Below are 13,881 nucleotides of genomic sequence, written 5' to 3'. Positions count from 1 at the left end.
CACACACACACACACACACAAAGTACACACACAAAGTACACACACAAAGTATAGACACACACACACACACACACACACACACACACACACACACACACACGTGCCAAACACATTAGCACCATCAGTGCCACCCATTTCCATCCCTGTACGTACATACAGGTACAGTACTTACTGTCATACTCCACAGTAGAAAGTGACAGAGAAAAATGAAGAGAAGGAGGAGGAGAGAAGCGAGAGAGCAGGAGAAATGAAAAAGATGAGTGGAGGAGAGATGAGGCTAGATGAGTATCAGTGCTGTATTCACTGGGAGAGAGAGAGCCCCTTGGCCCTGCAGCTCATGACCCATCACGTCAGCTGAGTGGAAATGTCAGGCAGGGCAGGAGAGTGTGGCATTTGGCTCTGCCACTGCCTCTCAGACGCAGCCTGGTCATTAAGACTGCAGAGGGAGTCAAGAGAGGGATGAGCGGGTGGACAGCTCACAGCTCACTGCTCCACAACCCTTCTAGCCTCCTCTCTCCTCCTCTCTCCTCTCCTCTCCTCCTCTCTCCTCTCCTCTCCTCTGATCTCCTCTGCTCTCCTCTCCTCTCCTCTTATCTCCTCTCCTCTGCTCTCCTCTGCTCTCCTCTCTCTCCTCTCTTCTCCTCTCCACTCCTCTCATCTGCTCTCCTCTCTTCTCTTCTGTTCTCCTCTACTCTCTTCTCCTCTCTTCTCTGCTCTCCTGTCCTCTCCTCTGCTCTCCCCTTCTCTCCTTTCCTGTCCTCTACTCTCCTCTTGTCTCCTCTCCTGTCCTCTCCTCTCCCCTGATCTCCCCTCCCCTCCTCTCCTCTCCTCTCCACTCTGCTCCTGTCCACTCCCATCCTCTCCCCTGATCTCCTCTCCTCTCCTCTCCTCTCCACTCTGCTCCTGTCCACTCCCATCCTCTCCTCTCTGCTCCTGTCCATTCCTCTCTACTCTTCTTTCCTCATCACCACGGCTGGACCCTGCCCTTCTCTGACAGTCATATGGCACTATGTCTGCACCTGTGACTGTGTGTGTGTGTGTGTGTGTGTGTGTCAGAGAGAGACGGAGAGAGAGAGAGGGAGAGAGAGAGAGGGAGAGAGAGAATGTCACACAGGTCAGAGAGAAGGAAGACAACCTTCAGTGACAATGGAGGAGAGAAAAAGATAAAAGTGTGAAGGAGAGAAAGGTGAATAAAGGCAATGGAAATAGAGAGAGGGAGAGAGAGAGAGAGGGAGGGCACGAGGAGCTTAGATGGTACAGGAGAAGAGAATGAAAGAGAGAGAGATTTCACATGACACCCACCACGCTTTCATATTAGCGCCTGCCGACCTCCCCTTTTCACAGTGCTGAATCACCCTGAGAGAGAAAAACACTCATCATCGCCCTGGATGAAAAACATTCTATGTCTCTCTCTGAAAGAAAAAAAAAACTTTCCATTTTCTCCTCTGAGAAAAAAAAGCATTACAGTATTAAAAGAAAAACAACATTGCTCACAAGACTGGCTTTCCGACTTTTGCTGATTTTCTGTCTGTGTGTCACACACAGAATTTGTAGTTTTTAATCCTTCATGACTTCCGAATGACAGATAATACAGACTTTCTAATACAGACTGTCTTTCTCTTGTCTCATTTGGTCTGGGCAGGACTTTGGCATGGCAGAGGAGTTTGCCACTAAAGCTCTGGAGCTGAAGCCCAAATCCTACGAGGCTTTCTACGCCCGGGCGAGAGCCAAGAGAAGCAGCAGGTAAGACTCGCTGGCCATCAAGGTCTGAATCCTGGGCAGTGATATGATATCAATCCATCAGCTGTGTAAAGGATAAATACTGCATCGTCCACTGGTCGTTATTGGGGAATAAGTCCTGACAAGGCAAACAGGACCCTGACACAAAGCAGAGAGGTCTTGTTTTGCCTTATTTTCCCCATCATGACTGGTAGACAATAAATTATCCAGCTTATTCCACGGCTTCTTGCCAAAGCGTGACAAGAAACACAATGCATTATATATTTTAAATGATTGTTATGCTGTTTTGTGAGTTCTGCTGAAAAACAATGGAAATTAATCTTCCTCTTAAATCTAACAAGGCTGGTTTTAAGAGATGTTTTTATGGCCTGTGGATATAAGAGACCAAATTTTGAATAAGTTATCCTGTTACCCTTATAGAACATCTTAGAAATCTTTAAAAAATAAATGCATTATTCAACTACACACTATTTTATTTATTTGTATATTCAGCTAGTGTTGGTCACTTAATAAGTTATCCTGTTACCCTTATAGAACATCTCAGACATCTTTAAAAGTAAATGCATTATTGAACTACACACTATTTTATTTATTTGTATATTCAGCCTAGTGTTGGTCACTTTCATGCCTGGCTGAAAGGTGTTCCTTCTGGCGTGTCCTGTCTTATGATACACTGACCATAAGACCATGCGTTTCTCACATTCTCACACAGCAAACTCACATTTTTCGATAAAAAGTTTTTGCGCTCGGGTGAGGTGGTATTTCGAGCGTATCGAAATTTGTATATTTCGCAAAACTGCAATGGAAACACTTTTTTCGCATCTAACGAGTCACGTGATCCAACAACCGGATGTTAGGAGGAACGAAACCGACGAAGAAGACTGTTGACAGGAAGTGGCACCGGGAGAATAATTTATTTTAGGTCTATGGAATAATGTAAAAAAAATATTTTTATTCATTAAAAGTGGCTCGTGTCATTCTAAAATGTTGAATCCACAGCTCCTCTGTGAACTCGCCGACAACACTTTCTCAAAAACGCTGCATACGCAACAGCTCAACTAGTTTTGTTTACCCATAGCAACAACGTTGCTATGCTTTGCTGGTTTAACCTATGGGTTTAACGTGATGAGAACGGTGCTCAAAGAAATCTAGATTCTAGTTCTAGAAACTAATCAACTGGGCTGATCTACGAAATATTCCACTGACATGGCTGTGACATGATTTAAGCATAGGCCTATAACAAACTCCTGTGATTGATATGTCATTTTTAATTTTATGTTTCTGCCCCACCAAAACGTAGGCCTCCTCCTCTGATGGCTTATAGCCTAATGACTGATAATCAGCGTTAGTGCCGTGGTGGCAATTTGAATGCATTTAGTGTAAATCTGGGTTATGTTGATAACCGCCATGTCTCCTAATACACAGCACGCGAGAATACACGAGATTTCAATTTAGTTAGCCGAATGTAATGGAAACACCGCAATTGCGAAAATTGTGATTTTCGACATTAAGACAATATCGACAAAGTTTTTGCGCATATTTGTAATGGAAACGCAGCTTCTGATACACTGACCACATGCTCTGTCCATCTCTTCTGGCCCCCTCAGGCAGTTTGCCCCGGCGCTGTCGGACCTGTACGAGGCGTCCCGCCTCTGCCCCAGCAACCGGGAGATCAGCCGCCTGCTGGCCCGCGTGGAGGAGGAGTGCAGGCAGCTGCAGCGCCCCGGGGGCAAAGGTCAACTGCCGCTCAAGCACGAGTCCGACCACGAGGACGACGACGACGACGATGAGGATGAAGAGGACGAGGATGAGGATGAGGAAGATGGCGAGGACGGCGAGGAGGAAGGGCACGGCCTGCTGGGACGGCGGCTGGACGAAGGGGAGGAGAACGTGTACGACAACGCCGGGGAGGAGCGCAGGAGGAAACAGGAAGCGTGGCGTAAACAACAACAGCACCAACAACAACAACAACAACAACAACAGCAGCAGCAGCAGCAGCAGCAGCAGCAGCAGGGTCGCTACCAGCTAACACGTACGCTGCCCGGCGAGCTCACTCACGGGCACGTTCTGCCAGACCCCTCGGCTGCCCCGCGGCGCCAGAGCCAGAGGGCCAAGAGTGGTACCCGCTGTGGGTCGGTGGGCGGGAAGAGCGCCGGGCAGTGCGGGTCGTCCAGCCCGCTGCCCAGCCGACACCTGCCCACGGGGCTGAAGGCGGGGCCCTGCATCCACATCGGCCCCGGGGTGCCCGAGGAGCCGCCCGAGCGCAAGCCTTACTGCTGCCCGTCCTCGGCCGACGCCATGCCAGCGTCCGGCAGCGTCGCCCGGGCAGCGGAGCGTCTGGAGATGGCCGCGTGCGGCGGGGGGGAGGTGGACGGCGGGGGCGGAGGAAACGTGCGCGTGTCCAGCTCCTCCAGCAGCCTGGCGTCCAGCGGGGTGCTCTCGGACGGCGGCGGGCGCAACAGGAGCCCGGCGGCGGACAAGATGGCCGTCTCCCCTAGCGAGGGCGGCAGCGGCGGCGTGGCCTCCTGGCAAGAGAGCGGCACCGGCGGTGGCACAGCTGGCGAGCACAAGCCTCGGCCCTTCATGGGCGTCATGGACAAGACGGCCCGTTTCCAACAGCAACTCCTACTACAACAACAACAACAACAACAACAACTTCAGCAGCAGCCGCGGCATCACGGCAACGGGCGCAGCTGGCACGGCTACCCGGCCGAGAGCTACATCGGGCACACGTCGGGCGGCCAGGCGCCGCCGCCGCCGCCGGGCATGAACTGCGACTTGGCCTACTCGTCTCAGACAGGAAGCACTTACCACGAGCACCCGTACCCGCTCGTGGGCGGCGGCCTGCACAACGGCTCCCACGCCCACGGCCCCGGCGACCTGCACCCGGCCCTGGCCCTGCAGCAGCACTACGGCAACGAGAGCAAGCTGAAGCAGGCCAGCCTGGCCCGCGACAACCCCATCCACATGAGCTCCATCAAGCCCAAGCGCTCCTTCATCGAGTCCAACGTGTGATCTGCCAGCTTTGCACCAGCTAAAAACAGGCTGGTCACACCTCGTCTGGTCACACGTCATCTCTGTTCGCTTGTAATCAGCATAGTCTTCTCGGTCAAAAGGAAGGTTCCTCAAGCAGTTGAAACTGTACATGGATATATTTGCTTCGAAATCTTTCAATATACAACAAAATGGAACAATTGTACATGGATATATTTCTGTATCTGTATCTTACAAATGGACATCAAAATGCAACGGCTGTGCATGGATATATTTCTATTGCTGAGTTAACCACAAAATGGAAGTGTTGTGTATATACCCAAGGCGCTCATGAAGGCTACAAAACATCCGAGCCGTTGTGCTCGTTAAGACTGATTCTAGATCAGTGTTATGACAGTGAAGAGGGGGGTTTAGACATACCCACTGAGATGTCTGTTACAGTTCAGAGAACAGAAAATAGCTGGACAGCGCTGGACTAATGCTACGCCATCTCTCTCACGGTGTGACAAGGCTTTTGCTGCAATAGTTAAATACGAAACAGCCATTGAACCCTACCACCACAAAATTAACAGAACTATAATAAAGTATTATTATTAATAATAATAATGTTAATTTTAAGAAACAGCCTAAGAGTTAAAACTCGATCTTAGTAATTAGAATTACAGAATGAATGTCTATTATATGGGCATTCTAGTATTCTAAGGATATTTAAAACCTGTATATATTTGTACTCAGTTTGCTTCTCGTTAATGTGTAAGAATGCTTCCGTGTGTGTGTGTGTGTGTGTGTGTGTGTGTGTGTGTATGTGTGTGTGACGGGGATGATCCTGAACAGTCCCTCTTTGTACATTGTATAAATAGCCTCATATTCTCTACTTCCTGCTTGTTGCCACCTGGTTTATTTATTTCCTGCGCCTATGGCTTCGTCAATTGTAAAAGCAATATATTTTATATATATTAGTTATTTTTGCACAGCGGTTATATTACAGAGACGTTTTCCTATTTAAAAGTATATAAATATATACTACAATGCTTTAATGAAGACTCCTGGGATTTACGCACGTCAGAATTGCAGTTTATAAAGTTGCCGTTTTCAGATTGATACTCCAGAGTGGGGAGGTATTTGATGGTCATGCATCATGTATACTGTCTGCAGTTAGTAGCCATGTTTAAGATAATCCTTAAATGTACTGGAACACCGTCATATAGTTATAATAAACCCCACTTCTATCTCATGCTAAGTGTTGCCTCACTTCCATAAACACTAACACATACACAAATGAATCACACTGATATCAACTTCTGTCACATCATGTCTTTTTTTTTAATCTTTTATTTGCTATTGTTGATTTTTTTGCCATTGGATGTTAATAGGTGTAGTATTTCCACAGAGTTATGGTACCAGGTGCAACAAAAATAAAGGGAAAATGTCCAAACTTGTACACATTCTGCCTGAACCAAAACCCAGATATGAACCAGTATTTAAAGTCTTACTTCAGGACTGCTTGAAAATAATTTTCCAAGGGTCAGATTACTGGGAAGCATTTGGCTGACTTGGATATATTCACAGTATGTTATTTTTTAAATATGATATAGCTCTAGAAAGGTTCACTGGCCAACAGTTAAAGGGAGCTGTATATTTACACGCAAAGGCAAATAGTAGAGTTGCTTCATCATTTCTCATTTTATTTGGTAATATGCTAAGATATGCGCAGGAAAGTGCATTTAGTACAACAGCAGTCACTTCATAAGGCAGACCAATCGAAAATGAACATGTCTGAATCTTCATTAATACAAAATGCAAGCCATGGAGTAAATGCTAATGAAATGTACATTTTGACAAATGTCACTACGTCCAATATATGGCACATAGACATAAGATGATATTGGTTAAAGCAGGTTAAGTACAGGTTAATAATTATTTTATATTGTTAGATGCTTGCTAGTGCACTTTACACACACTATCAAAGCTCTTTGTGGTTCTTCGATATAATTTGTAGAATCATAACAGCTCTACAGGTTTATATGTTGTCAAAGTTTCAGCTTAAGGTTTCGTCAAAGAACTTTTTTTCCTGAAAAGTACATGCTGAGTGGTGGTGAATTCATATAACCAAACACCTCTAGCATACACTATAGGTTGAGGTAAGAATAAGACCAGAGAGGGTTAAAGTGGAGTGATCAAGTATCTTTGATAAGACCCTGTGTCAGCCTGGCGTGGACAGCTTTGAATTCTTATCACAATTTGAGTCTGGTAAACATGCCATTTTGATTTGATCATGGAGTGTGTTATTAACCAAGCCTGGAAGTCAACCCCAATTTACCCCGCCCACAAAATCTGAGGATGTCAAATGACAATATCTTGTATAACAGATAGCAGAGACTAAACATCTTGCTTCTCCACCGGCAGCGATTTTGTTGTAAACAAAATCTACTCAACCGTGCTCAGATAATGTGGATGACTGTTTCATTGTTGCTCATGTGTCCATAATCATATAAATCTAGACCAAACTATTTTATTGGCCCGAAAATATCTAAACGAGGCATATAGACAATGGAGGAAGGACTTCAAACCGAATTGACCACCGCAGTAAATTAGGGCTGGCTTTCAGGCTAATCCTGATCTACTGGAGGCATTCAATATATCTCATCCCTGTTCCCTTTGAGTTGCATAGCATGACACTAAGACTGTAGCCATGCAGATCCCTAGTCTCCAAAGTTAAGTCTGGCCATCGTGAGGCGAACGGCAGTGTAATCCCAGCATGCCTCAGTTGCTGGTCCTCCAACGGGAGATGGCCATCTTGAGGGTGTGGTTGGGTGTGAGCAGCGTGGTCTGCAAGGGCAGGTTGGTCATGGGGCTGCTCCGGTTCTTGGTGCGGATCCAGCTTTCGATGGCCTCATGCTCATACGAGTAGCCATCTATGGGAAGAGGGAAGATCATAATCATAATTGTGCGGTCTTGTCTCAACTGCACAGGTTACCTGTGAAATTCAGAAGAGAATGGTTTAGCACTCAATGGTTTACCACCACAATGTATCTCTGAATGAATGTCTATTGTGTTGACCAGCCATAAACACTTCAAATTCAAGACTCTTTTCCTCAGTGATTCCTTGTTGGTGGAATGAGTTAAGCAACTATGTCAAATGTATTTTCATAGCACATTTATATACAGCGTGCACTGACCAAAGTGCTGAGTAGTCCAGTGCTCTCTGTTCCTGGGTCTTTGGGTCTTTCAAGAGGGGTCTAAAGGCATATCCGTTCAGCATACACTTAGTTACTTAAGCGTTTCTTATGAGTTATGGTTTGTATATTACTGTATATGATAGTATTTGTTTTTCATAAATGAACTATTATTGGTTGCATTGACATTATTGTTCATTGCTTTTCTCCTTAATTTAGTCTAGTCAACTTTTCAAAACTGTTCACTGTTAAGTTTAACTATTGTATTCTTTGGACAAAGGCGTCTGCCAAATCCCATAACCATATCCATCTATCAGGAATATTGGTGGATTTAGATTATAACAAGTTGAGTTCTAGAATGCTTGAGGCATCACCACTTGGTATCTTCTGAACATTCTACCACAGTTGAGTTCTAGAATTAGAATGTTGGTTAAAGTAGAATACTGAGGAAGCACGCTGAATCAGTTGGACCTGGCTACACCAGAGATAACACTGAGAAAGAGCTTTCTGCTGGAGATTTCACACCTTGATTCACGTATTTTAACTATTTGATATTGGTAATCCTGCCTGTCTGTTTTCCATTCCACTACTTCGGCCGAAGATGGAAGTGAAAAGCGAGGTGAGAGAAGAGAGTGGGTGCTTCATGGGAGCCATGACATCCCTCTGGAACACCATCCGAAACCGGCTAAGACCAAGGAGAACACGACAGAGGACCAAGAACTACAGAATCTGTGTCAACTCTGCCATGGCCAAGAAAAAGCCAGCCAAAGAGAGAAAACCGACATGGGCCTATTCTGGGCTTAACGCCAAGCCGAGCAAGACAACCCATGTGGCTAAAGACACACCTGAAGAACTCCAGGAAAGACTGAAGTCTTCTGTGCGGGCTTTTCAACAGAAGCGCAAGCCATGCTGGGTTCTGCAGACCAGAGAAGGTCTCGAGCCTGCTGAAGTAGCAAGTCAGGCTGAGGCGGAGATGGGGAGCACCCAGGCTGGAGAGCATCTCAACCCTGCTGAACTAGCCAAGGATAAGGCAAGTATGGAGGAGACCACTCAGCCTGGTGAACTGGATCTTAAGGCTGATGAACCAGCAAGTAAGTACACAATAGCAGTATCTTTGGCTAGCTTATACCCTGAGTATAATTGTATGGGAATTACATAATAGTGTATAAATAGCACTGATAAAACAGTTAAACTTTCAAACCTTTCCCTACGTAAATGAACCAAGTCTGATCTGCCATTGTAATTAAATTGCAAACGGACATAGACAATGACACTATTGAATGTCACTATGTTTGACATGAGTGTTTTAATTGTCACAGCTGGCCCTGAGTCCAGTTCCCCTGGCCCATTTGACTGGACTGTTGAACACCTAATGGAGAACCTAAAGTCATCAGCAGGCTATGACGAGGGAGACCAAGGTATGACCTTGTTTGACCTAGAGAATGATCATTAGAGCAGCTTCAATCACATAAAACCTAAATTAATTATATACTGCACTGTGTCTATGTACTGTTTACCCAGCATAATTGATACTGACAATGAGTGAATGCCAAATGTTGACTTGAGTGGTGGTGTTGGTGTTTTTGTCACAGCTCACCCTGGCTCCAGTTACCCTGTCCCATCTAAATCTGCTCTTGACTACCTCATGGTGGAACAGAGTTCATCAGCGGATGAGACTGGAGAGGATCTTCAGCCTAATGAACCAGCAAGTAAGAACACAAATACCATAGAACTCGAGCTGCTAACTGACCACGGCTGACATTTGATGGGAATAGCAAAGACCAGTGGTTCTCAATTGGACTACTACAGATGTTTTACCCCAATGCCAACCTAATTTTGTACAGGCTCATAAAAACTTCTAGAGTAGCATTTTGAAATGCAATCCATGACACAGGTTCATAATCAAAAAACATGTTAGGTAGTCAGATTCACAACTAAAATGAGTGACCATTGAATGTCATTATGTTTGACATGAGTGTTTTAAACGTCACAGCTGGCCCTGAGTCCAGTTCCCCTGGCCCATTTGACTGGACTGTTGAACACCTAATGGAGAACCTGAAGTCATCAGCAGGCAATGACGAGGGAGACCAAGGTATGACCTTGTTTGACCTAGAGAATGATCATTAGAGCAGCTTCAATCACATAAAACCTAAATTAACTATATACTGCACTGTGTCTATGTACTGTTTACCCAGCATAATTGATACTGACAATGATTGAATGCCAAATGTTGACTTGAGTGGTGGTGGTGATGTTTTTCTCACAGCTCACCCTGGCTCCAGTTACCCTGTCCCATCTGAATCTGCTCTTGACTACCTCATGGTGGAACAGAGTTCATCAGCGGATGAGACTGGAGAGGATCTTCAGCGTAATGAACCACCAAGTAAGAACACAAATACCATAGAACTCAAACTGCTAACTGACCACAGCTGATATTTGATGGGAATAGCAAAGACCAGTGGTTCTCAATTGGATTACTACGGATTTTTTTACCCCAATGGCAACCTAATTTTGTACAGGCTCATAAAAACTTCTAGAGTGGCATTTTGAAATGCAATCCATGACACAGGTTCATAATCAAAAAACATGTTAGGTAGTCAGACTCACAACTAAAATGAGTGACCATTGAATGTCATTATGTTTGACATGAGTGTTTTAATTGTCACAGCTGGCCCTGAGTCCAGTTCCCCTGGCCCATTTGACTGGACTGTTGAACACCTAATGGAGAACCTGAAGTCATCAGCAGGCAATGATGAGGGAGACCAAGGTATGACCTAGTTTGACCTAGAGAATGATCATTAGAGCAGCTTTAATAACATAAAACCTAAATTATTTATATACTGCACTGTGTCTATGTACTGTTTACCCAGCATAATTGATACTGACAATGAGTGAATGCCAAATGTTGACTTGAGTGGTGGTGGTGGTGTTTTTGTCACAGCTCACCCTGGCTCCAGTTACCCTGTCCCATCTGAATCTGCTCTTGACTACCTCATGGTGGAACAGAGTTCATCAGCGGATGAGACTGGAGAGGATCTTCAGCCTAATGAACCAGCAAGTAAGAACACAAATACCATAGAGCTCAAACTGCTAACTGACCACAGCTGACATTTGATGGGAATAGCAAAGACCAGTGGTTCTCAATTGGTGTACTGTGGATTTTTGAGGAACCCAATGGCAACCTAATTTTGTACAGGCTCATGAAATAGGTTGAGAACCCAAAGAGGTTGAGAACCTGTGGAACTGACCATAAACTGATCATTTATGCCCACACTCAACTGGTTTCAAACCTTCTCTAACAGGCTGGGGTCTGACTCATGACCAGATCGAATATCGGTATAGGACCAGACAGGATAGAGTGGCCATCATGTACTGTAAGTAAAAGTGTTGGTACAATCATGGTGATAACTTATAGTGGTTTCAATTGCTACGATCAGTTTCCCATATGGTTTAAGACTAGCCTTGACTAAATGCTTATTTTCAAAGTAAATCTCAAATTATCTTCTGCTATTGTTATTGAATATGCTTAAATTGCATAAATTGACCAAATGAGTTAATGTTGACTTAAGTATTGTTGTTTTCACAGCGGGCCCTTTGACTTCCGTTGTCCCAGCTAAATGGGCCTTTGACCACCTGATGGGTGGGGTAGAGTGCGAGGAGCAGAACAGTTGTCCGTATACCATCGTCTTCTACTGACAGCCAAGCCACCTGCTACATCTACTACCACTCAACTGCTCAGCTGCCCTCTGACTAAATTACATGACATTACACATTGACCTTCTAAATTAAATAAATATTTTACACACTTTAATGAAACCGTATTTGCCTGTGTGTGTGTGTGTGTGTGTGTGTGTGTGTTTGTGTGAGTGAGTGAGTAAGTCAGTAAATGAGAGATAGAGAGAAGACAAAAAGAAAAAGAAAGAAAGAAAGAAAGCATGAAAGAGGCATGTGATAGGCATGGCAGCGTCTGCTAATAAACTCTGCAATAAAGAGAAAAGAAAGTTGATCCCTGCTTCACAGCCTAGTCACATCAGTAGCATAGCCATGAACAGACACAAGGGCTCTGTATTTGTATGGAATTTACAATGGAGAATGTTCCAGAATGTTGTCTCTTGGCAAGCACAGGGCATCTTAACACCTCTGCAGTCGGGACATGTGAGCGACAAATAGTAATGTGTGGCAAAAGGGAAGTGATGCTGGACCAGGCATTCTTGGCAGCGATTTGAATCAAATTCAGATCAGCTATTTGATTTGCATGGACTTGATGCAACATGACTACCTCGTGATATTCTGTCCCTAAACCCAAGAGCCAGAGGGCCAAGAGCGGTACCCGCTGTGGGTCGGTGGGCGGGAAGAGCGCCGGGCAGTGTGGGTCGTCCAGCCCACTGCCCAGCCGTCACCTGCCCGCGGGGCTCAAGGCGGGGCCCTGCATCCACATCGGCCCCGGGGTGCCCGAGGAGCCGCCCGAGCGCAAGCCTTACTGCTGCCCGTCCTCGGCCGACGCCATGCCAGCGTCCGGCAGCGTCGCCCGGGCAGCGGAGCGTCTGGAGATGGCCGCGTGCGGCGCGGGGGAGGTGGACGGCGGGGGCGGAGGAAACGTGCGCGTGTCCAGCTCCTCCAGCAGCCTGGCGTCCAGCGGGGTGCTCTCGGACGGCGGCGGGCGCAACAGGAGCCCGGCGGCGGACAAGATGGCCGTCTCCCCTAGCGAGAGCGGCAGCGGCGGCGTGGCCTCCTGGCAAGAGAGCGGCACCGGCGGTGGCACAGCTGGCGAGCACAAGCCTCGCCCCTTCATGGGCGTCATGGACAAGACGGCCCGTTTCCAACAGCAACTCCTACTACAACAACAACAACAACAACAACTTCAGCAGCAGCCGCGGCATCACGGCAACGGGCGCAGCTGGCATGGCTACCCGGCCGAGAGCTACATCGGGCACACGTCGGGCGGCCAGGCGCTGCCGCCGCCGGGCATGAACTGCGACTTGGCCTACTCGTCTCAGACAGGAAGCACTTACCACGAGCACCCGTACCCGCTCGTGGGCGCCCTGCACAACGGCTCCCACGCCCACGGCCCCGGCGACCTGCACCCGGCCCTGGCCCTGCAGCAGCACTACGGCAACGAGAGCAAGCTGAAGCAGGCCAGCCTGGCCCGCGACAACCCCATCCACATGAGCTCCATCAAGCCCAAACGCTCCTTCATCGAGTCCAACGTGTGACCTGCCGCCAGGCCTATCTGCCAGCTCTGCACCAGCTAAAAACAGGCTGGTCACACCTCGTCTGGTCACACGTCATCTCTGTTGGCTTGTAATCAGCATATTACTCTTCTCGGTCAAAAGGAAGGTTCCTCAACCAGTTGAAACTGTACAGTACATGGATATATTTGCTTCAAAATCTTTCAATATACGACAAAATGGAACAATTGTACATGGATATATTTCTGTATCTGAATCTTACAAATGGACATCAAAATGCAACGGCTGTGCATGGATATATTTCTATTGCTGAGTTAACCACAAAATGGAAGTGTTGTGTATATACCCAAGGCGCTCATGAAGGCTACAAAATACCAGAGCCGTTGTGCTCGTTAAGACTGATTCTAGATCAGTGTTATGACAGTGAAGAGGGGGTTTAGACATACCCACTGAGATGTCTGTTACAGTTCAGAGAACAGAAAATAGCTGGACAGCGCTGGACTATGCTACGCCATCTCTCTCACAGTGTGACAAGGCTTTTGCTGCAATAGTTAAATATGAAACAGCCATTGAACCCTACCACCACAAAATTAACAGAACTATAATAAAGTATTATTATTAATAATAATAATGTTAATTTTTAAGAAACAGCCTAAGAGTTAAAACTCGATCTTAGTAATTAGAATTACAGAATGAATGTCTATTATATGGGCATTCTAGTATTCTAAGGATATTTAAAACCTGTATATATTTGTACTCAGTTTGCTTCTCGTTAATGTGTA

The 13,881-nt window shown here is 46.2% G+C and overlaps 1 protein-coding gene and 1 long non-coding RNA gene across 2 annotated transcripts in view; both read left to right on the top strand.

Moving 5' to 3' along the window:
* The window catches only part of LOC134070884 (protein TANC1-like), a 78,341-nt gene extending 72,480 nt beyond the window's left edge, over positions 1-5,861 (top strand). Inside the window, exons 26-27 of the mRNA XM_062527385.1 lie at positions 1,643-1,743; positions 3,348-5,861. Coding sequence (XP_062383369.1) covers positions 1,643-1,743; positions 3,348-4,755 — 1,509 coding nt within the window. The 3' untranslated portion in view covers positions 4,756-5,861. The remainder of the gene's footprint in view (positions 1-1,642; positions 1,744-3,347) is intronic.
* Positions 5,862-10,856: 4,995 nt separating this feature from the next.
* LOC134070885 (uncharacterized) lies at positions 10,857-11,675 on the top strand. Its single transcript, XR_009936997.1, has 3 exons — positions 10,857-10,968; positions 11,213-11,284; positions 11,497-11,675. It is a non-coding gene; the product is annotated as an uncharacterized LOC134070885 (long non-coding RNA).
* Positions 11,676-13,881: the final 2,206 nt, after the last annotated feature.

Source organism: Sardina pilchardus, chromosome 23 (assembly GCF_963854185.1).
Source record: "Sardina pilchardus chromosome 23, fSarPil1.1, whole genome shotgun sequence".
Lineage (NCBI taxonomy): Eukaryota > Metazoa > Chordata > Actinopteri > Clupeiformes > Clupeidae > Sardina > Sardina pilchardus.
The sequence above is the reverse complement of the archived record's forward strand: the minus strand, read 5'-3'. Positions and strand labels throughout refer to the sequence as shown.